The 23923-nt window shown below is 39.7% G+C and overlaps 1 protein-coding gene across 1 annotated transcript; it reads right to left on the bottom strand.

Annotated features, from left to right (window-relative positions):
- Positions 1-1622: 1622 nt before the first annotated feature.
- LOC143696361 (synaptonemal complex protein 1-like) lies at positions 1623-22632 on the bottom strand. The gene is given in 29 exon segments (XM_077192505.1): positions 1623-2967; positions 3403-3477; positions 4383-4477; positions 5143-5251; positions 5828-5944; positions 6805-6867; positions 7533-7597; positions 7910-7970; positions 8434-8515; positions 9165-9235; positions 9492-9609; positions 10092-10195; positions 10552-10584; positions 10587-10639; positions 11231-11311; positions 12231-12298; positions 12745-12929; positions 13065-13159; positions 13680-13765; positions 13767-13786; positions 14201-14274; positions 14842-14911; positions 15301-15359; positions 16698-16771; positions 16938-17005; positions 17400-17564; positions 20527-20573; positions 20736-20822; positions 22492-22632. Coding segments are annotated over 29 exon segments (2400 nt in total). The 5' UTR covers positions 22589-22632; the 3' UTR covers positions 1623-2889.
- Positions 22633-23923: the final 1291 nt, after the last annotated feature.

The following is a 23923-nucleotide window of genomic DNA, read 5'->3' as shown; positions in this document are numbered from 1 at the left end:
ACAAATCTCATTTACATCGCTGCTCAACAGCTCAACATAAGGAACCCAAACTACTGGCCTATCCCTAAGACTACACAAAAAGAAGAAAACAAATCTATTTTGCTTCCCACTTCACCTGCATTTGGCATTTTTGATTTTGCATTATATTTTAACATGTACTTGTAGTTTTCTTGTTATGTCTAGGCTGTGAAGTAGGGTTTGTCGCTGTTGTGAAACCAAGATTAATCAAGGATTAATACAGAAATAGATGTTCTAATCTATCCCTGGACTTCTGCTGGTCCCTAGGAAGGCTGGTGGGTGATTTCTGTCTGTGTTCAAATATTTAAAGCAATAACAAATAGTCCCATACTTGATATTTCAGATAAACAATTTAATGGCATCTTAACGTTGTTTTCACAATCTTATACCGTGCATCTTTTACTCCTTATGAAGCTGAAATCTTTTTAAATACAAGCAATTCTACTGCAATTTTAGAAGTTTCAAAACCATTTTAACATACTGAAAACAAAACAGTCTAAAAAGGCAGGTCTAACAGCCATTAAAATGCAGGAAAAAGCAAGAGGACTTCAGGTAAAAGAACATACATTGAACAGCAACATTTCTTCCACTATGATTTATGTGTTAAGAAAAATGGAGTAAATTTAAAAGAACAGAAGTTCTTTAAAACCAGACTTTCTAATGCCAGAAACAGCTTTGAAACAACTTTCTATGCAGTTCTATTTATTTCAAAATTTAAAATTGGCCAATTTTTGTCCCAACATTTTGAAGCACAAGGGAGGAAAGGTGGAAAAGGCTCTGCAGGGGTTGCAGTTATAGATCTATAAAGTTCATATGTGTGAAGGAATGAACACAGTATTGAACACACTGAGTATGACAGAAAAATGCAACAAAGCACTAACTCTGAGAGAAAAACAACCCTGCAAGCAATGCCAGGGCACTGGGTATTTCTGCATTTCAAGCAAAGAACTTTACAACATCTTTAATTTTCCTTTTCCTGTCCATTTTGGAGAGCGCAGCCCAGCCCGCCTCGCGCATTCTCCTCATGGTTTTGAGTTTCAGAGCAGAGCCTGGAGATTTCACACTGGATGGAGCTGGGGTCCAGGAAGGAAAATAAAGCCATCCTTTAGTTTCTGTAAACAATCTGATTAACTGCTTGCTTTAATCTTAGGAAAGGCTAACATACCTTTTTTGGTGCTGTGGAATGTAATTGTGAAGCTTGTGGATAATCTTTGTACAAATTTTTAAACATTTCTTCTTCCGAGACTATGCTCTAATAAATGAAAAAGTTACTTACTCACACTATATTAAAAACTACTTTTTCTTTCCCCCTAAGGATATTAAACTATGAAAAATAAAAAAAATTAAGATGTCATTATGAGGCAAAACAGTTCAATAAAAAGCATGTTAATTATGTACATACAATTCCAGAAAGAACCAATCAATTAAAAATATACACATAAATATTGGCTTGAATGTGGAAGCCCAAACTGTTTGTTTTCATTCTCAGAGCCAGCAGTGAGCACAAAGAAGTGCTCAGCACATGATTTGCTCTCTGACTCTTACCGTGCTCAGAGCTGTCTGACTGAGTGTCCAGCTGCACAAGCACTTTCTGCTTTTTCCTGCTGCTCTGCTCTGAAGGCAGGTTTGTGCTTCTTCCACTGTGCATTTTATCCATTGGAGGAGTCTTTATAGCATATGTCTGGGAAAGAAAACGTTTCTATTTTTAGATTTTATTTTATGGGGCAAGAATGGAATCTAAAGCCAAACTCAGGAGCCAGTTTACAGTCTGAGTGTCCAAGAATTCACCTGAGAGAAATGGTGGAACTCTTCTCTTTCCATCCAAACACGAAGCAATGACCCAAACAAAGTGGGGTGGGGTGGAAATAGCATTTTTTATATTATTTTTGTTGCCAAATGAGGAGAATGAAGGGGAAGCTATGGAAGAGCTGAGTTTCATGGCACATTGTATTTCAGTTCTTCATGCTTATCTGCAGAAATTCAGGTTATTCTGAACTGTAGCCACTACATGTGGACCATATCAAACATCAAAGAAAATGGGAACAAACAAAACTGCAGGAAAAGGCTTTCAGAGAAAGATTGATAGCTATATCAAGATTGGTGTTACTTAAAATAGTCTTTTCACTAGAAGTTAAACTAAGAAGCCTTGAATGGTCCAGTGCAGTCCTTTTTCAGACAGATAACATCAAAGTGGTGCTGGATTCCATTGCTCCAATATGAAACCCACAAGTGAACTCCTGACAGGGAAGAAGGGTAAGTTCTGCAGTCAGGACTACTTTGACACTTTGACCATTTTTACAGCTAGATCAGCTTTGTTCTCTTCCATAGAGGAAAAGTGCCTTTACAAATGGACACTTTTAAGACTGAGTAAAACAATTCCAGAGACATAAAAAAATCAACAACGGAGCAAGAAAAATTACACAGTGGGAGCCCTTCCAGAAACTGCTGTCTAATATCTCCATGGAATGGTAGGACCCTTTAAAATCCCTTCTTATCCCAGGGAAAAAAAATCATCTACAGAGAAGTAAGAAATACAGGCAGAAAAATGCAACAAGAAAAATTCACTGTTAGGAGTTACAAAACTTCAGTGTTGGACTGCCCAAGGGGCTTCCTGCACTGAAGGAGATATTTTTTATTTTTATCTTTTTTATTTTAGGAATATAATTTGGAGACTTTCTATTTTTACATGAGTAGATTCACTGTATAGATTTAAACAAGGTTTAGGAGTCCCAGGAACATAAATTTTTATTTTCTATAATTTAAAAAGTTTGAAGTCCAAAGCATTCCAATGTCTTTTGTTGAATGCAAATAAATTATCATGGCACTTCAATTGATTCTACACATATAAACACTACCAAATTCTAAAAGCAATTAAAAAGTTGAAGTTACCTTGTGTTTCTTTTCACTTTCAGGAATCATACTGTGAGAGTGCTCTTTTACAAGATTCTCCTACAAAAGAGTTATGTGACAGCAAGGAAATATTTCTTTGAATTCAGTTGTTAAAAATCTTCTTGGTGTAATTACAGAGCACAGTCTATAATCACACACTGTTACAAAGCTCACACAAAAATAGGACCAGGTTTAGCACAGCCCCAGTATTCAAAAGTCACTGAAAAAACCCCTACAGTTTAGGGAACTTTTTTGCTTTAGCTAGTTAAAATTAACTAAAATAAAGGAGAGTTTTGTTTTGTTGTTAATTTATATATAATCTATAATCACAGACTGTTACAAAGTTCACACAAATATATGACCAGGTTTAGCACAACCCCAGCATTCAAAAGTCCCTGTTTTTCTGTTCAGTTTCATTTCTTATCCAACTCCTCCCACAGCACAAGCCCAGGCCACACCTCTCACCCCCACTGCTCAGTGAATAAAAAACTCCACCTTCTCTTCAATTTCTGCTTTCAGTTGTTCCTTAAGGGAGGCCAGTTCACTTTTCAAACATGACAGCTCATTTTCCTACAAACCATTAAATAAAGGACAGGGTTAACTATGCACAGCCCAGAAAAAAGAAAACAGTCCCAAGTGAGACAGTAATTAACAGGGACACTCATTAGATACACAAGAGAATTCTATTTGCTTTTCAGCCCTATACTTGAAGCTTTGCTTTAGCTTGTTTAAAAAGACTGAAGCACTATAAGAAACAGGAACTTGATCAGAAATGTTCAAGGTAAGACCTTAAAACACTTGGGAGAACAGGGCTGAGAGGGCACAATCGAAATATTTACAACAAAAGTTTCCTATTCCAAGTGGGAAGTCAGAGCATGACACACTATCTGCAAGAGCAGACACAAACACACTGCTACTCCAATTCATTTCTAGAAACATTTGGAGTTTTTAGTGCCCAGAATAAGATCTGCTGCAGCAGCTTGGGTGGGACTGCTACTGGTAAAAATTAAAACCACACTGGAAAAGTTCCCAGAGAACTGTCTCTGGTGGGAAAGACCCCAGAGCACAGCAGGAAATAGAAACTCTCTAAGCAAACTGAAAAAAGATTTTTAGAAGTCACAAACTGACTGAAGATCACATCTTTTGTCTCTCTGTGCTGTTGGTGGGCAAGAGGCAGGGATTGGGAAAAAAGGTGTTTTAAAGGTTTATTTTAATTCTCATTACCCATTTTTAATCCTATTAATAATAAAACTTTTGATGCTATTTAGGTTTGAATCTGCTTTACCCTCAAAGTGTTTTTCTCCTAATCCTTATCTCAACTTGAATTTTTCTTTCCCCTCCTCTGCTCAACTACAGCAGAGAAAAATGAGTGAATGTTTTTGTTGTGTGTGCCTGGCCCTTAGCCAGTATAAAACCACTCCACAAGGACATCAGCCCCTTCACTGAATTACTGAACATTGGAAAGTACTCCTTACCAGTGCTCTTGCTGATGAGAACTGCTTTTGCTGTTTCATTTTATAGACTTTTAACTCTGCATCTTTTTCTTCAACCATTTTATCATATTCATTCTGGGTTAAAAAAACCAAACCAACAACAAACTCAAAACATGTGACTAAATGTTACAATTAAAGAGTTATCCAGTCTTAAAACATCATTTTTTTCAAACCAGGCTCTTAAGATTCAGAAAGAAAAGATTCATTGATGCTTCTGCAGAAACTGTAAACCAGAAAATGCTCAATTCAAGTATTATTTTGTGGACTGGCAGAGAGTGCTTGATTTCTGTGCAGCAATATGTGCTCAGCACTAAGAGCCAGCTGTGCCATCTTTATTAATGTATCTGCTAAAGATATTGCAAAATAGAGGAATAGAAAGGAAAACTAAAATGTGTCAGCTAAACTGCTGACAGTCACTAAGGCATCTCAGAGAAAGAGCCAAACTGACACTGAAAAATATTGCACTCAGATGGTATCAAAGGAAGCCTGAACTGAAAAAAATCTAAAAATCCCAGAAGTTTGGATGAATGGAATTTATCTGCCCATAGGAATCTTTTGAAAATCTTCAAATGAATTTGATTTTAGATGATGCAAAGTCCAGCATGTGTTCAGCTTCCTTTTCCCAGATTCAGGCCTGTTTCTGCTTTGGAAAGGTCATGAACGTGGTATCACAAGTTATAAACATGCTGTTAACATGGTATCACACACTGCAAACCACAGCAAGCAGGAAAATCTCTTCCCTTGTGCTTTTCCATCAGTGCCATCATCTCAGTTATCTTGTGCTGACATCTGGCATCAGTTTCTCTCTGTATCATTGCTGTTTCATCACAAAGCAACCTCATCTTTTCTACCTGTCAGTAATAAATTGCATTTCATTCATCAACATAACCATATATTTCTTTTTAATCTCAATTTCTTCTTTCCCCTGTGGGTGCAAAGTTTGCAGTCCCACTTGGGCTTTATTTGCTTTTAAGATCCCTTTCAAATCCCTCATCTTTTCTGCAGATTGTTAAAATGGGCAGGATCAAAGGTACAGCCATGGCAGGCAAGTTCACTTCAAACCAAAAGGCCATTTCAAGCACCCTGCCCTAACATTTCTTAGCATTGCCATCAAAAAAAAAGTGTGGGCAGAAAAATACTAATATGGGAGAAGTTATAATCTAATTTAACTATGCTGACTTTATACCAAGGGTGGAATTTCTTTGAACTATATCTTGAAAGCAAGAAGTTTTAATGGAGTTCTTATTTTCAAAGACATTCTCAAATACGTCAGCCTAAGCACCTCATGTACTAAAGCTTTGCTCACAGGCATACACAAATTCCATTTATGTCTGAAATGGAAGAGCAAGGACTCTGGCCAATAAAGCTTCATAAAAACATTTTAAATTAAAAAAAATTAAATTGCAGTAAAAATTAACACCTCTCACCTCTTCACGAAGTTTATTTTCATTTCCTTTTCTTGTTTCTATGTCTTTTTGATAGATGTCAACTGCTTCCTTATGGTGCTTGTTCATATTTTCCATCTCTAACTGCAATTTATTCACCTTTTGAGAATGCAGAATTGCTGCTGTTATTTGTTTAGGAATTACTGTGTTAATGATTTTTTCTTACCTCTTGTTTTTGAGCACAAACACACTCTTACTGTTCAGGTATATGATTAAAGTGTTTCCTATTTAAAAGTTCAGCATTTTTTTTAATAAAGAGTTGAACTTTGGCCTGAAGTGAGTTGGAAAATACTCAAAGAAAGAATGGCAACAGCCCAGTGGGGAAGACTGCCCTAAGCAGTCACCCCAAATGCTGTGAATGCCTCAGAAAAAAACAAATACAGATGGAGATTTGATTCCCTCTCTTGTAAATCTGTATCAGATTTTCACAGCTTTTATGGTACATTTTTCTTCCAGCTGTGCATCTTGATTACAGTTTTTCCTTTTAAGGTTATCATATGAATATCCTCAAAGAAGTCCACTTTTCTTCAAGTGCAGTACCCAAAGCTGGACAGAATATTCCCATCAGAGGGATTGCCACTGCAGAGCACATTTAAAGAACAGCCTTAAAAAAGTAATATATATATATATATACATATATGTATATGTCTTTTAAATGCTTTTCTGTTACAATGAGGTTGCTGAACCCTGTTCAGTCCACTATCAATAAAAGGAAAAAAAAAAAGGAACAGATTAGAAACATCATTAATTGCAACGTGAATCCATCTCTTAAATGTCCAGCAGTCAGTGCCCAATGATTAAAAATGGAAGCATCTTCTAAAAACTGTGAGCTCATTCCTGCAAAGTCTGTATCCCAGATCCCAAACCAGCTCAGAACGTGTTTAACAAGTATTATCATTACTTACAGTGGCACTTAAAAACACTCACCTCATCTTCTACATGATGTTATTTAAACCTACCTTCCCTTCATAAGTATTGCTTTTCTTGCTTTCTGCAGTAAGTTTCTTTTTCAGCACCTTATTCTGGTGAAATAAAACAAAACAAGCACTGTACCTTAACAAGTTAATAGAATTATGTAATGGTTTAACTGCATCAAGAAATTCCAGCTCTCATCAGGCAAATAACTCTCTGTTGTGCAGCTCAGGTTCCAGAACAATTCTTCAAACAAATGAATGTTCAACTCATTTCTGTGATAATTACTGTTTCTTCATGACCTTAAGAAAGGCTCCTCCTGAGCAAGAGCAGGGAATAACAAATGAGGTGCAGAATGGGAATTAAAACTAAGGTGCTGCTGACAGAAGGTGTGAAGATGTCATGACAAAAAATACAAGTTCTTTATTTTTACAGTGAAGTTACTACAGTTTGTGCCAGTGCAGAATTATTTTCTACAAGTGGTAACTGAGATACTTATTACAAGTACAAAAATAACACCATGCACTAAATGAAAAAGAGTAGAAGTTCATTAAAGGTATTATTTTTGTAATTGCTCTTTTCAAATCAAGGCACATTTAACAAATCAAGTGATTCCTGAGATGACTCCCTAATTTGCTCAGGGTTAGGATAAGAAAGGAGAATTTTTAAATTACATACATGTATCTAAAGATATCACAGCAGACACAAACCTGCTGAAAAGGCAGCCCAAAATATAATGTGTTTATGTATTTGTGAAATGAAAATCTCTACCCACCTCCTGCTGCAACTCTTCAATGCATTTGGTTTTATTTTCCACCTGCTGCTTTAAATTGTTCATCTGAAAGAGAGATTTCAGACATTCATTAGTAAGTTCTACAAATGACTCCCTGTGTGAGCAATTCCTGTAAATGTTCTCAAACCTGCACTTGCACCAGTCTGGTTTGTTCCAATGGGACTGCAACACCAGCTGACATGTTAGAATAATCAGAGTTTTAGCCATAAAGTACCACAAGATGTTAATCAATAGCAGTGAACCAGTTCCTTAGTTGTTAGAGACTTAAGAAAGAAGAAAAAAATCCCCAATATCTTCACAATTTAAAAATACACTTGTAGGAAGTTCCCTACATCCATGAAAAAATAAATTGTTCCAATTATTTTCTAGAATCTTCAATGGCTTTTCCTTTCTTGAAATTTCATTTTCAGTACTCTTTACCTGAAATGACAATTGTAAATCTTTGACTGTTACAATGAAATTTTGAAATTTTCTAAAAACCCCAGCTGGCTTTGAACCAATAGAAAGAAAAGTAGAAATGTTTGGATCTATTTAAGCTAAAACTCACACTACATATAAAAAGCTAATCCAGAGCCCATCCATCACTGTGTGGGTATATGAAAAATCAGAAAAGCAGGTTCTCTGTTTGCCTGAAAAGAACCAAATCTTTAATATGAAACTTGCAGCAAAGAGTGAACATCCCAGTGACTGTGCTTGTCTTTTGAAATACCAGGGCTCAGCATGGGCACACACAATGGCACAGCTGGCAGCAGCTGAGAGAGAAGAAACCTCTGGCAGAGATCACATCCCCCAGGCAGAGCTTTGCAGAAAAATCCCAACACAGATTTTACATTTAATGCTCTCCTACAGGTTCTGTAAGATATTTTCATGACACAGGACATACATTTTCTTCTCTTTCATCCAGGGTATTTCTCATCTCTTCACCTGTCTTTGCCATTTTCTCCTTCCAAGACTCCAGTTCATTTCTAAGTGCCAAATTAACAAGCATTAGTAAATATTTCCTTCTTGCCTTTCACTTATTTTCAGTACTTCTAAGAAACCCTTTTTTTATTTTCTAAAAAGAGCTGCTAATGTTGATGGGAACTTCATAAGCTGCACAATGAAAATGTTCTTAAAATGCAGCAACATGCCCAGTAAGTCAATATGTGAACTGTCCATTCTTTTTTGAAGTAGGAAAAGATGTTCCAGCTAAGCCAAGGAAAATACATCCTCACCTGGACTATTGCAATGCAGCTGTGAAACATGGGAGCTGCCTGTCTATTGAACTGGTGATACAGAGAGTAACTCTTACCCAGTTTTGCCTTGTCACATTTAATCCATAACCTTCACCTTCCATTTTCATTGCCTTCTCACCTGAGGTGTCTAATGCACAACAAGACAGCTCCTACTATGTAATACAAAATGATGGCAAACACTGTTCCTGCAGGAATTGGTATTTCTCATCTGAGAAAATTTCTACTTGGCCAACAGCAATTCTGAATAGTTTCTGTTTAGCTATATAATCCAGAAAAAACATTAATCAAAAAAATCCCAGAAAGCAGCATTTGAACACAACTAACTATTTGAGTCTACTTCCTTTCACAATATCAGTAATTAATATTTGTTTTTACTTGCCTTAGCTGGCTATTTGCCTCTTCTAGATTTTCAACTAACTGCTTTGTATTTTCTTCTTTTTTCTTACTATCCTAAGTAAAGACCCATGTGTCAGCAAAGAAATAAAATTCAAAGTGACTTCTTAAAAAAATTCAAAGACATCCAAAGCACACTGAGCTGCCTTGCTCACAAGTGTAAATACACTTCCTTTCCAACTCAAACACAAAAACCAGCTCAGGTACTCTACAGACCCAAGTCATGTTGCAGCTCATCATCTAATTTGTAAAACTGAGTAATTTGTCAAATTGAGTATTGTCCTTTCATGAAACCTGGAAGTTTACAACTTGCCTCTTGTTGTTCTTGCAGTTTCTTGACTTCTGCAGCCACAGCATTTTTCTCTTGTGCTGTTTGTTCTTTCTCTAGTGAAAGCTTACTGAGATACACTGTTAGTTGTTCATTCCTTAACCTAATTTCAAACAAATGGCCAAGAGGAATAAGAAGATGTATTTTGAAATCTCCTTTTAAATTAAACATACCCATTATCAAGTCTTATTCCATGCTGAAAGAAGTCCAGGCCTTTATCTACAAATATAAGCTTTGCAGCAGAGTCAGAGAGATGTCAAAAGGTGACAGAAGAAGGAAAGAAAATCAGAGTCAACTTTTATATAAATCTAATGGTTAATGAAGATGATGTAGTTCAAAGCAAGATTAACCATGAATTCAGAAACTTTCTCTTCTTGTTAAATAAGTCAAAGAGATATGGAACAACTACATATGCCATAGAATACATACAAATAGAGAAAGTGGAATTTAGAAATGTAAGTCTAGAATTAATGGCATATATGTGGTTCAAAACTTTCATTAGAAAACAATCCTAGTTCATTTCACTGTGGATTAAAGCAGCTCCACCAAAACGAATTAAATATTATATTTTCAAAATGGTCATACGCCTCTTGTTCAAGATCTGTTTTCAGAGTCACAAGCTGCTTTAAATAATCTTGTTCCTTCTCAGCTGTACTTGTCAGCTGTGCTTTCAAATCCTGGAATTCTTTCTGCAAAATGAAAAGGAAGAGTTTTGAGTATCCATGTGCAAACTCCAACTGCTGGAGGTTATCAGACATGAACTAAGAGCATGAGGCTTTCAGAAGAACCCAACAACATCCATGGCATGGATTATCCAGGTTGGATCTTTCCAGTCTCTGCTGGGATCTGGAAGTGCTGTGAGACAGTGAACTGTGACACCAGTGCTGTTCATGTCTGTCCCCTGCTGTGAGTTCAATTACCTGGGCTGCAAAATTAGGGTGGGACACTGCTCTGGGTGCTGTTTCTTATGCATAAACTTGTGTCCAAGTCATGATGTGTAACTTCACTATTTCTAAAAACATGTTACTATTGCCCTACTTCAGACCTCTCTCATCTGGAGAGCATTTTCATTGCTCTCTCCACATTTTTCTCTCTCTGCATATTTTCTACAGTAGCCTCAAGACTCTTCTTCAGTCAAAGGCCTCCAATTTGCCCATTTTAGAAAATGAGTGAAACTCAGTTCAGAACACTCAATGCACAGATTAGAACAACAAGCAAACACAGTGAAATGCACACCTGATTTCCCACTATCTTAACTTGAGTTGATATGGATTCTTGTTAGGCTTGTAAATCTAAAATCATAATGAAAAGAAACCTCTGTTAAGAGTGTATTTCATATAGCTGAGACTTCTGTGACAGAAAATGGGCCTGTGTCACAGTACAGCAGGGTTCACAGAGGCCAGAGCTAATTACCTGCCTGTAAGGAAGAACAAATGGGAAAACTTTATATCCACAGGGAGTGGCATTTGAATGGGCATGAACAAAGAAGGAAATAACCAAAAACCTTGAGAAGGAAAACCAAAAACATGGGAGACAAGAAAAACCAAAAGCACAGGAGACAAGAAAAACAGTGGCAATAAAAAAGTTCTTCAAAGAAAACACTGAAATTGTGTGTGAGAAAGTTTAGTAGAAATGTCAAGGTAGACTAGATGGTGTTTATTTATGACATTTAAGATACTTACAAAGCAAGAGGAATTTCATATGAAGAGCAAATGCCATGAGATTAATAAAATGAATATTTACCAGAGTTTCTGACAGCTCTTCAAGGTGCACTTCTTTATCACATTTTACTTTAGTCATCGCTTCTACAGCACATGGAATGTAAAATTAATGGAACAGAAATGATTTTTCAGATTTAGCAGGCAGTATAAAACATTTACCCCTTTGCAATACCCAGTTCTCAAAACTTGTTGGATTAAGTTAAGAAGCTGAAAAGCTAATTTATGACTTAATCTAAATGTAGACTTGAAAAATGAGTCAGACATTAGCAAATCTCTATCTGAAGAGAAACTAAATATTTATCTTAAATAAAATTTAGGGCCTTTCTATGTTGTCCACAATTATAACTTCAAATAACCATGGACTGTTAGACTAGAGTATTCTGCAAGTATTGATGCACCTGCATTGTTCCAGAAAAAAATCTGAACTGCTGAAGGTACCACATGGATATGCTGAGAAAGGAAACCAGTTATAACTGACTTCCAAATGGTTTCTCTGTGCACATTGACAGTGCTGGTATTTTTTGCAAGTTCTCAGCAGCAAGGCAGAGTTCTCACTCTGGGGACTAAGGAGCACATCCCTAGAAAGCACAGGATATCACATTGATGATATTTAAAGACAACCCCTGCCAGCATCATTCCACTTCCAGCACGGGGAGGGTCCCAGAAACCTCAATGGGAGGGTTTCATCTCTGCTACAGAAGTCACTCCTGGCACCTGCAGTGCTGCTGCTCTTAGCTGGAAACCAAAATTACCTCCAGAAGAATTCATGCAGGAATGGTCTCACTATTGGAGCTCTGCACAGCACTGCCCTTTGGCTGCTGCCAGTACCAATGACCCCCAAAGAAAAGGGATCAGCTGAGTCAAAATAAATTCAGGCATTCCTGATAGGTACAGGTACTGTAAAATCATTTCTCCACCTACTAGAGACAGTCCATTTCCAGACAACAGCAGAAAGCATTTTTATTACTGCCTGGCTCATTTTCTGCCTTTCTACAAGCCTTACCCAGTTCAGCAGATTTCTTTTGGAGCTCCAAGGTAAGCAGCTTTGAATCATCTTCATATTTCTTTAATCTAAGAAAATGGTAAATTAAAAACCCCAAATGTAGGGTACAAAGCACTCACTGCATTTGAAACTTCAAGGACAATAAGACAAAGTCTTAGCACAAGCACTTTAAGAACATTTACCTTTCAACAGGCAGATGATCTATCTGCCTGCAGCACATATCAAATTACACTTTTACAACCTCAGAACAGTAGACATAAAAGTAAACAAATATATACCTACAGAAATCTCTATTTCTTAAAGACAGAGTTATGAAAGTTGGAGGGGGCAAAAATTTACTTTTTATAGACCAGTATCAACTATCACCAACAAAAAAATTTACATTCAATTCTCTGCATTTAGACCACTGTGTGGAAAAAACCTCCAAATTTCAGCTTCATTTCCAATTGTTCTTGATTTTGTCATAGACTGCAACCTGTAAGATCACTCTTGGAATTGAAACTCATTAATTTACCTATTTTGCTCTTCTTGCAGCAAGCTTTTCAAATTGGCAACAGAAGTCTCAAACTCCTCTGTCAGGGCTGCAAGCAAAGCCTTCATTTTTTTACATTCTTCCTCCTGCTCTTCCTTTTCTCCAGTAACCTGAATTAATGTTTTCACTCTAGTCTGGAGCTCAGTTTCCAAGTTCTTTTGAGTAACCTTCAAGACATGATATCATTTCTAAACATGTTTTGCACAAACAGCTATAGCTGTTTCATGTCTAAAGTATCCATAATTATTTATGCAAATACTCCTCTAGTCTATTTCTACTGTAAAACTATAAGCAAGGGGTACCTCTGCCTTTTGCAATGACATTTTAGCCTCTTCCAGCTCTGCCCTCAAATGTTCTTTACTGACCTGGGATTCCTTTAACATTTCTTCATGATGTACTAAACAAAAAAAGATGTTAATATTTTTAAAAATAGGATATTTACTAAAAAGTACTGCTAAAAATGGAAAATTACATACATTTAAAGAATTTAATAAAGAGCAATGGTACTAACATCATATAGTATAAAATAATAGATAAAATTTGAATATAGATGGCTTAAAAATATTGAAAATCAAGTTCTGAAAAGTAAGTTTCCTCAGTGACATCTGCCTGACTGTAAATTTGCAAAACTGAAGCAACATATTTTCCCCTTGCAATCTTCCAAAGCTCTCAGTGCTTGACTCACCCTAAAAACGGCCCTGCCAGTCCTGCTCCCACAGGAGCAGCTCCTGCTCCAAACAAAAATAAGGCCTTCAAGGCCCCAAAATTCTGCTGCCAACCAGCAACAGAATAAAACCATCATGACCCTGTTTCCTATGCTTCTATAAACAATTACATATCATAAATAAACAATCATAAACAATTACATTTAAATTCTATAAACAATTACATTTAAACACAGCAGGCAGAACTCTTACATTTTGCTTCCATTAAGTCAGCAATCTTATTTTGTGACGTCTGCAGCTGAGCCTTGATGTCTTTTATGACATCATCTTTTTCATCTCTCTATGGTGAGAGCTGAAATCTAGAAAAATGCAAGAAATATCATCATGAAGTCTGGAAAAGGGACAGATGCTAATTTTCATTTGTACCCCAGGTATGATAAGCAGACATTTTGCTGTCATTCAAGTTAGATTAGATAAGATAGATAGAGAGATAGATAGATAGATAGAAAATATTTGGCTAGATATAATCTTAGCCAAATATTGATCAAGTCACATTACTCTAAAGAAAAAAGTTCTCCAATTCAAAATCAAACCATAAATTCCAGTAGACTAAAGGTACTGAAAGATCACTAAACTTAGCAGAATTTGACTTTAATGCAGCTTCAGGTGTTATTTTGTCTTTTTTACTAATACCCAGAAACACTTCTTGGCTCTTGCATTGCCCCTTTAGTCACAAACAAAGCTCTACATATGAGATGGTAAAATGAGCAAACCTGCTTTTCCTTTTGACTGACTTCCAGTTTGCATTCTTTTTCAAACTTGTCCACTTTTTCTGCTTCTTCTTTTACTTTTGAGATACAGTAACATCCACAGTTAACATTCTAGCTGAAATATACTCCAAGTTCAATACAACTTCCACTTTAAGACTGCTTGGAATTGTACAGCTGTACCATTTGTTTCCCAAGAGTAATTGTTGAGGCAATGTTTGGTTTTATAATCAAAATACAAACAGAAAAGAGCATGTGAAAATGAAACAGGAACACACCAGGCTATACATACAGAGAGAGAGCATTTAGCTAAAGTTTCTGTAGCTATACACTAGTGCATTATCATTTAAATAAACCAACTATGTGAAATAAGCACTGATCTCTAGACTGTACTTCACAGACAAAACTTCAATGTTGAGTGACAGTTTGAAAAATAAAGTTCCAAATTTGGCCCAGTGGAACAGCAACAGAAGGGGCCAGGCAGTGAACAAAGGCTGCATGAATAAAAGAAGGGTCCCAGTGTCTCAGGGTGACCTGCTCACCATTCCAGCCCTTCACATCTGTCTGCCCTGGGCCTGCATGTGGAACACAAGCTATGAAGTACAAAATTGAGCCAGCTGCATAAAAACAATAAACTGAATTCTCACATTTGAAACTCATTTCCGATCTGTCGTTCTCTGCTTGCACACGAAGCTCTTCAAATGCCGCTGTCATTCTCTAAAAACAAAATTTAATATCTGAAGTTCAATCCTGGAAACCCTGGAACTTCTCCAGGGGCTGCTGCCCACCTCAGCCATTCTGAGGAACCAGCAGGTGGGTGAAACAGAGCCCAGAAAGAAGCCAGAAGTTGTGGCAGTGACCCAGCACTAAGCACCCATCCCACAGATCACAGGGATCCACACCCCACACACTGCTGCACTTTCTCCATTGAATGTGTTTTATGGAACACAAAAATCATTCTTGAAAAGGGATTGAAAACCCAACTTCCTGCATCACACACGACATGATACCCACACATGATGGATACAAACAGTATCCCAACATAAACATGGAACTCAGCTCAGCTCACATAACTCACATTCCTTTCATCAAGCCTGGTCACTTACTTCTATGTTGCTATGAAGTTCCTCATACAATTGTATTGTTTCTGCCTTTTCCTGTTCATCTATCAAAGGAAGAACATATGAGAAAGTTTTTCTTTTGAACAAGAATGCCAGCTGTCCAAGTCATTATACTTAATCAGCAAAATGAATTAAGAAAGGAATTACCAGCTCCATTCTTATTAAATAAGTCCTTATGAAACATGGTGCCAAAAGTTACAGAATTTAGGGAAAATGTGTATTTCATTGAAACATTAAGCAAGCTCAGCTTTTAAATTTCCTTCCTAAGATATTTTTTTCTGTGAAAAGTGTAATTCTGGATCAGTTGATGTGACCATATTAATTATTATAGTATTAATGCTGTTGAATAATAATGTATCAACACTGTTAGTATTTCTAAACTGTAATCTAGGGTTTAGCACTGAATTTCTTCCTATCAGCAGATACCTATAAACACAGAGCTGTCATTAGAAAATTGCAACACTCCATGTCCATATTTTCCTTCTTCCACTTTTGTAATTGATACTATTTTTTCCTAAGAAAACAATTAAAAAGAGAACAGTAAAAGAAACAGCTATCAAAAAAGAACAGTACATCCATATACAAGTGTTTGTAGAATTAAGGCTAAAAAGAAATCAACACTTCTTAAGTATCCAGGATCAAGTTAGTAAAATTCTAATGATTAGAATAACAATTCTAAATTGCATATAAAGTAGAACTTCCAATCAAGAACATCTTTTAAAACCTCAAGAATTTAAACTTCATTAAGTTATCCAACTGTCTTGGCTTCTTCAGTTTCATGAGAAGAATTCCAGTTACTCATTGTACCTTGGGGTTAAGACCTTTTCTCCCCATAAATGTGTGATGGCTGAAAACAGGAAATGTCAGCTCTGGAAATTTGTTAGAGAGTGCTGGGAATTTAGAGTAGATTCTACTGCCTAAAAACAGGCATGAAGGGTCACTTCTTATGTCTTAATATATTCCCAGTGTGTGGATGGCCCTGCAAACCTTCAATGGGCTGAGCAGCCTTGAGGAGCCCTGCCCTGCTCTGGAGCGGCTGCCAGGGCCAGTCAGGGCTGTGGGCACTGCCTCAACCCTGGGTCACTGTTTGGGCACCCAAAGAGCTCCCAGGCTGGCACCTTTCAGCAAACAATTTCACTGGCTTCAAAAGCCCTCTGCATTCAGCATTACAAACCAAAAGTCTGTTAGACCTGGGGCTTCACTTCCAATTTTGTGAGCCACTTAAAATTCACTTTTCACTCTGAGAGCCACATCCAGTCGATCCCAACTGGAGAACTTCTCTGAACAGCACGAGAAATTTCTTCTTCTTTCTTCTGTTTGTGAATTTAGAGCAAGCTAGAAGTACATTTACTCTGATCAATAAAAGCTAAAAAAGCATTTACGTTTGCTGGTCTTCTCTGTGAAGCGAGTGCAGGTTTCCTTGAGCACATTACACAGATGCCTCGAAGCAGCAGCTCTAAAGGAGGGAAAAAATATCCTGTTTGCACAGGAGTGCACAGTACTTTGTGTGCCTAAGGAGTAACAATGGAAATGACCTTCAAAATTTAACAGCTACATAAAACTGCCCACATGGAAACTGATTCTTTCCACCACAAGAATATATACTTGGTTCTATTACTTACTCTTTCAAGAGATCTTTATTTTCACATATCTCATCTTCCAGTTTCAAATGGAGTTTTTCATTTTCAAACTAATTTCATAGGGAACAAATGCAAAAAGACACTGTTATTGAAAAATAGATTAGAAATGCACTTTGACTTCTCAAATCCCTCATGAAAAAGTAATTTGGGGCATCAGTAGACAGAAGTCTGTTTTAGCTGGTATTACATGCTGAGTCATCTTTTGCATGAAAGATGCAATCATTAATGAACAATAATTTAGCAGCAAATGAGACACTTACAGGTATATTCTTCAGACAAACACTCACACGGGACAGGTGCCTGCAACTTCTCAAAATAATCATTTTCTCAAGGCACAAACCAAACTGCAACAGTCTTTACGATTTAATTGTATCAATAATAGTGTCATACTGAATCAGGAAGCACTTAACTTTGTTTATTTAATGTACACTATACAATACTGGCCTGCAGTTCTTGAATGGCTTTATTCTGTGCTTCAATAGTCTTTTTATTTTCCTGGAGCTTTCTTTCTTTCTGGTTTAATTCAGTTTCCACAGTCAGTTTCCACTGCTTGATCTTCTCAGCCTCTTTGTAGAGTTTTGAGAACAATTCATTCATTGTTTCTGTATTCTATTGAAACAGGTTCCACAATTTGATCTCAAATACTATCTAATTAATAGTACATAATATCTAATTCCTACTGTTGGAGATAATGTATTTATCTCTTAGAAACATCACAAGAGTAATATTTTTCTACAGATGGTGATATAAGTTGATATATGATCAGGAGCCCAAGTTTATGCACAGGATGCACAAATCTTTGTGCATCCTCTATGTATGTATCAAAAGGCTTTACAGAGCACACAGGAGAAACAAATACAATGAAATATCCCAAACCCCCTTCAGACATCACCAAATAGATGGGCTTAAAGACATGGATAACTGCAGTCCACCAAAATCAATAAATTTTTGTCAGAATTATCAGTGAAGCCAAAATTCCTTCTAGCAGGTTCTTCACACCATTTCTGTCCTCTCCTTCTGACAGACACTGCTGAGTTAAGTAAAAGCAGCTTCAGAGACTTTGCCCAAGAGTACCTGTGATCTTGCCATGAACACACACAGAATCACAGAGTCACAGAATAATGAGGTTGGAAGAGACCTCTCAGATCATCGAGTCCAACCTCTGCCCCAACACCTGGGCTATAGCACCAAGTGCCATGTCCAGTCTTTTTATAAACACATCCAGAGATGGTGATTCTACCACCTCCCTGGGAAGAGCATTCCAGTGCTTCATTATTCTTTTGGTGAAAAATTTCCTCCAAATATCCAACCTATCCCTCCCCTGCTGTAGCCTGAGACTGTGTCCTCTGGTTCTGTCAGTGCTGCCCGGTGGAAGAGACCGACCCCACCTGGCTACAACCTCCCTTCAGGCAGTTGGAGAGAGCAATAAGGTCACCCCTAAGCCTCCTCTTCTCCAGGCTAAACAAGCCCAGCTCCTTCAAACGTTCCTCACAGGGCTTGTGCTCCAAACCCCTCAGCAGCCTTGTTGCCCTCCTCTGGATGTGCTCAAGCACCTCAACATCCTTCCTAAACTGAGGGCCCAGAACTGGACCCAGCACTCAAGGTGCAGCCTCACCAGTGCCCAGCACAGGGGCAGAATGACCTCCCTGCTCCTGCTGCCCACACCATTCCTGATGCAGGCCAGGAGCCATTGGCCTTCTTGGCCACCAGGGCACATTGCTGGCTCATATTCAACCGGCTGTCAGCAGCACCCCCAGGGCCCTTTCTGCCTCAACACTGTCCAGCCACACTGTCCCCAGCTTGGAACGTTGTGGGGGATTTCTGTGGCCAAAATGTGGAACTCAGCACTTGGACTTATTGAACTTCATGCTGCTGCACTCTGCCCATCCATCCAACTGATCTAAGTCTCTCTGCAGAGCCTTCCTTCCTTCCTTCCTTCCTTCTTTCCAATAGATCAACACAAGCTCCCAGCTTAGTGCCCTCTGCAAATTTACTCATGAAGGACTCGATGCCCTCATCCCCGTCGTCTATAAAAACATTGAACAGAACTGGTCCCAGTACAGAGCCCTGAGGGACAGCACTGGTGCCTGGCTGCCAGCTGCATGCAGCACCATTCACCATCACTCTCTGGCCCGGCCATGCAGCCAGTTCTGAGCCCAGCACAGAGTGCTCCTGTCCAAGCCATGGGCTGCAGCTTCTCCAGGAGTGTGCTGGGGGAGACAGTGCCAAAGGCCCTGCTGGAGTCCAGATACACAACATCCACAGCCTTTCCTGCATGCACCAGGCGGTCACCTGGTCACAGAAGGAGACCAGGTTGGTCAGACATGCCCCACCCTTCGTAGAGCCACGCTGGCTGGGTCTGATAGCCTGGCCATCCTGTGAGTGCTGTGGGATAGCACTCAGTATGAACTGCTCCATTATCTCACCTGGCACTGAGGCCAGGCTAACTGGCCTGTGATTACCAGCATCCTCCTTCCTACCTTTTGTGTAAATGGGTGTCACACTGGCCAGTGTCCAATCATCTGGAACCTCAGCAGTGAGCCACAACTCTTGATAAATGATGGAGAGAGGCTTGGCAAGCTCATCTGCCAGCTCCCTCCTCACTCTGGCATGGATCCCATCTGCACCCAGGGATTTACAAATACCCAAGTGTCCCAGCAGTTCTCTGCTCACACACAGAGCAGGAAGGAAAACCACCACCCTTGTGCCCTTAGAACACCTTGAAAGTGTCCTACAAGCAGTGCTGGGCCAGTGGTCGAGGCAGGGAGAGCAACACACGAGCCCAAAGGGCCCTTTGGTTCACTTACAACACCCCCAAACACCATCCTTGTTTTGGCTGCATCACAGTTTTGTTACAGTCCTGATGGTGCTTTAATAGCTTAGGATTAAAAAAGTCTAAAAAGTTGTCAGGGATATGAAAATCAGCAGGGAGAGTGCAAGAAATGGGTTTTATTTTGTGGTAGCAAAGAGTGTTTTGTAGCTGCAAAGTACAGAAGCTATTGCAAAAAAAATGAGCTGGACTGAGTTGTGCTAAAGCAGAGATCTGCTGGTAAAGACACTGTCAAAAGAATCCAGTGCTTGAGGAAACCACTGAATTCATTGTTTTACAGATAAAACAAAGCCAGACAAGGCTGGAAACCACTGAATTCATTGTTTTACAGATAAAACAAAGCCAGACAAGGCAATGGGGATAATCTACTTCAGTTTTCCAAAGAATACTCTGACTTCAACCCTTCTGCCCCTCAACAGAATATTCAGAACCAGTTCCACAAGGATACTTAAGTGTTTAAATCTTACTCTAATTAAAGCTCATGGACAAAGAAACAAAGAAAGAACAACAGCAATATTGCAATCACCTTAATTTTTAAAGATTTGTTTCCAGGCATGTTCACTAAATCACAAATATCTCCTCTAAGTGATTCAGCTTTAAACAGGAGACAGAAAACATTATTCCCTTTTAACTACTTCCTTTAGCCCTGAAATATCTACTGAATAATGCTTTAGGCACTGTTTGGGAACAAATTCAAAAGACCCCAAGGAATTAGATGTGCAGAGTTGATACTTAGCTGACCTCTTCATCTACTTCAGAGCAAAGTTTCACTTGCTGTGAAATTGTATCTGAAACATGAAGAGATTTTGATCAATGTCTTTCTAAAAAAAGTAACAGTGAAACTGTATTTAACAGTTACAGATATGAAACTGTGAGACTACTCATGAAAATTAAACCTTGACAATATATAAAAATCTGAAGAAGGTGCATGGCAAATGTTCCAATCGTACCTGAATCAGTGATTTCGCCACGGTTCAACACATCAAATGGCAGCTTAAAGTCATCATCTGAGCATCTGTTCAAACCCTGCACAAATTTAAACATTAGTTCCTTATGGATAGATTTGTAAAGAAAGAATTATAAAAAATCCCTACAGATGATGTGAAAATAGAATTTGTCATTAATAAACCAGCTGCCTACAAATTTCAAAGCCCAAGGTATTGGTAATGGCTTTGGAACTCACTTCTTCCTGCCCAGTGGTTTATCAAACTGTTGGTGTCCTGCAGTTTGATTTATAGACTGTGGCCAAAGGGGAGCTTTCAATGCAGGGAACTCAGCAGCTCCTGCCTGTCTGGGCCCTGGTGCATGGCAAAGGACTCAAGGAGACAAATTACTTTTTTGAAAACCAGTAGTTGATATTTCTTTTTTGCTTTGCTTCCAAGGGCACTTCTAGACCATATTTGATTAAGTTTCAGCATGAAAATACCCTTTCACAAGGTTTTTAAGTCACAGAAGTTCATCCTGTAAACAGCTAACTCATCTGCTGTCAGAATATCCTGTTGAATCTCAACATATTTCATAAGGATCTTCGACATGAAAAAATAACTTGTTGAATTCCCATAACTCAGTGTGGGGACAGAACATTTTCCCTGCACACCTGATCTGGTGAGACCAAGACACCAACACCAGTGCGAGCATCTGAGTGGGGCCTGTGGGAATCCATCAAATCAGAGGGGTTTGGGAAAGCTGCAAAAGGCAGCCTCAGAGGCAGCAGAACTGTGATTAGAGCCAAGCAGGAGCCATGAGATAGGTCAGCAGAAAAATTATTTAAAAAGTAGAAAAGTAAGGGCAAATAGAACAATGGTCTGTGTATTAACGCTTGTCTAGAATAACTCCCTAAGTTACAGAAAAGTTTATCTAGGGAGATATTAGGAAGTTCTAAGCTTAATAATGGAGCTCTGTGCATTGTGTTTTAAGGCTAACAAGCAGCAGGTATTGTATTCAAAAAAGGCAAGCATTGTTTGAACCAAAGGTACCTGTGCTTACAGTGGTTGGATAGAACTACTGTCAATATGCTTTTGCTTTGTGTGATTGGTCAAAAAACTTTGAAAGTAAGTTGTAACATTAAGTTCTTGGTCTGCTGCCTGGGATGTGAGCTGCTGACATCTTCCCATTGTCATCACCATGTAATGAGACTGATGCTGGAAAAGAGAACAGCTCAAGGCAGTTCCTCAGCAGTCCCGTCCCGTTTGTGATTTGTACACAGAGCCCGGCCGGCGATAGAGCCCTGCTCGCTCTCTGGGCTCAATTACCCACATCAAACGCGGACTTACAGCACAGAGCGGATGCTCGAGAAGATGATTCCCTTCAGTTTTGATGGAAAACAACAACAAAAGTCTTTGAAATTCAAACCGAAGATGTCTGTGCATATGCCACTCCAGGCATACACACAGAAACGAGTCCAGTGCAGGAGCCGTCCCGGCCCATGCAGGGGCAGGTGTGTGTGTGCTCCAGGCCGGGGCTGTGCCGGGGCAAGGGGCAGGTGTGTGTGTGCTCCAGGCCGGGGCTGTGCCGGGGCAAGGGGCAGGTGTGTGTGTGCTCCAGCCCGGGGGTCTGCCGGGCACTCCCCGGGCCCAGCACTGTCCCCGTGTCCCCGGGGAAGGGCCCCTGCGCTTTCCCCCCGTCCCCTCCTCAGCCGCGGCCTCCAGAGCAGCACAGCCCGAGGGGGCGGCCGGGGAGGGGGGCTTTGGGGCCGTCCTCAGCGGCCCCGTGGCCGAGCGCTCACCTGGGATCTGCCCGCAGACACCTGCCCAGCGCTCAGGCGCGGCGGCATGAACAATTTAAAGCGGTTTTCCTTCTCCATGGCTCCGATAAAAGGGCGGGCGGAGCGGCCCCAGCTGCCGGCGGCCGCTGAGGGCGGGCGCGAAGGGCGGGAAGCGGCAGCGGCCCCTCAGCGCGGGGGCGGGGGCGCCGCCTAGCGGAGCTCGCGGGGCACGGCCCGGGCACGGCTCGGCCGGACAGAGCGGCGGCCGCGGGGCCATCGGCGGGGCCATCGGCGGGGCCATCGGCGGGGCCATCGGCGGGGCCAACGGCACCATCGGGGCCATCGGCACCATCGGCGGGGCCATCGGGGCCATTGGCGGGGCCATCGGCGGAGCCAGCGGCGGGGCCATCGGCACCATCGGGGCCATCGGCGGGGCTTGCTCGTCGCCCGTGGACGCCAGAGAGGTCTCGGGGCAGCCCGGGGCCCGGGCGGGTTGGCGATGTCGCCGTGGTCGAAGGCCGGGGGCAGCACAGCGGGACTTTGGCCGTCGTGGGGAAGGCGGGAGAGGTCTGAGGGGAAGGGGGGGTCCCGCCTGTACAGGGAATAACTGGGGGAGCTCAGTCCTCCTGTGTGAAAAATGCGTATTTTATGATTGGCTTTTCGCAAATATTCAAATGATTATTATATGTGTTTATGTCAGAAAGTTATGCTGTATTAATTAAGTAGTGTGTTAAATCTAGTTTTAGGGTATAACATAATGTTAAAATAAAAACTATGCTATGTGAGATACTTTTTTTTTTAAAGAAAGGACTTGCAGCAAGATAGCAGCCACAGGACACCTAAATCTTTCAGAGAAAGAGAATTTATTGCTTTCCTAGCAGAGGAAACGAACTTCTTCCTGCCTGCTCAGCCCTGAAGACGCCGTCAGGATTCAGAGGAAGAAGTTGACACTGAACAGACTCCTTGATTTGAATGGAATTTATGCATCATGTATGAGGTGTATGAATATGCAACAGGTTATTGTTTTTAAGGGTTAATCCTCTCTTAAAGTGTGTCTTTTTTCAGGCTTCGTTTGCCCAGAAAAGGTACCCAGATGTCCATAACTCTTTGTTTTTATTGTCTCATATTGTCCTAATCCAAATTATCCAAGTTGTTATTACTCTAATTATATTGCTCTTTTTCTAACCGTTTTATTACTATGAAACTTTTAAAAATTTAAAAAACAAGTGATTGGCGATTTCACATCCTGTGACCCCGCGGTGTTGTAAATGGCTCCCCCAGAATTATCAGTACATGGGATGTTGTGTGTTGGGCACTGTGTGAAAAACACCAATCACTTGTTTTTAAACTTTTTAAAAATTGCTATAAAACAATTAAATTGTTATAAAAACAGTAATATAATTAAAGTAATAAAAATTTGGACAATTAGGATTT

Source organism: Agelaius phoeniceus, chromosome 34 (assembly GCF_051311805.1).
Source record: "Agelaius phoeniceus isolate bAgePho1 chromosome 34, bAgePho1.hap1, whole genome shotgun sequence".
NCBI classification, from domain to species: domain Eukaryota; kingdom Metazoa; phylum Chordata; class Aves; order Passeriformes; family Icteridae; genus Agelaius; species Agelaius phoeniceus.
The sequence above is the reverse complement of the archived record's forward strand: the minus strand, read 5'-3'. Positions and strand labels throughout refer to the sequence as shown.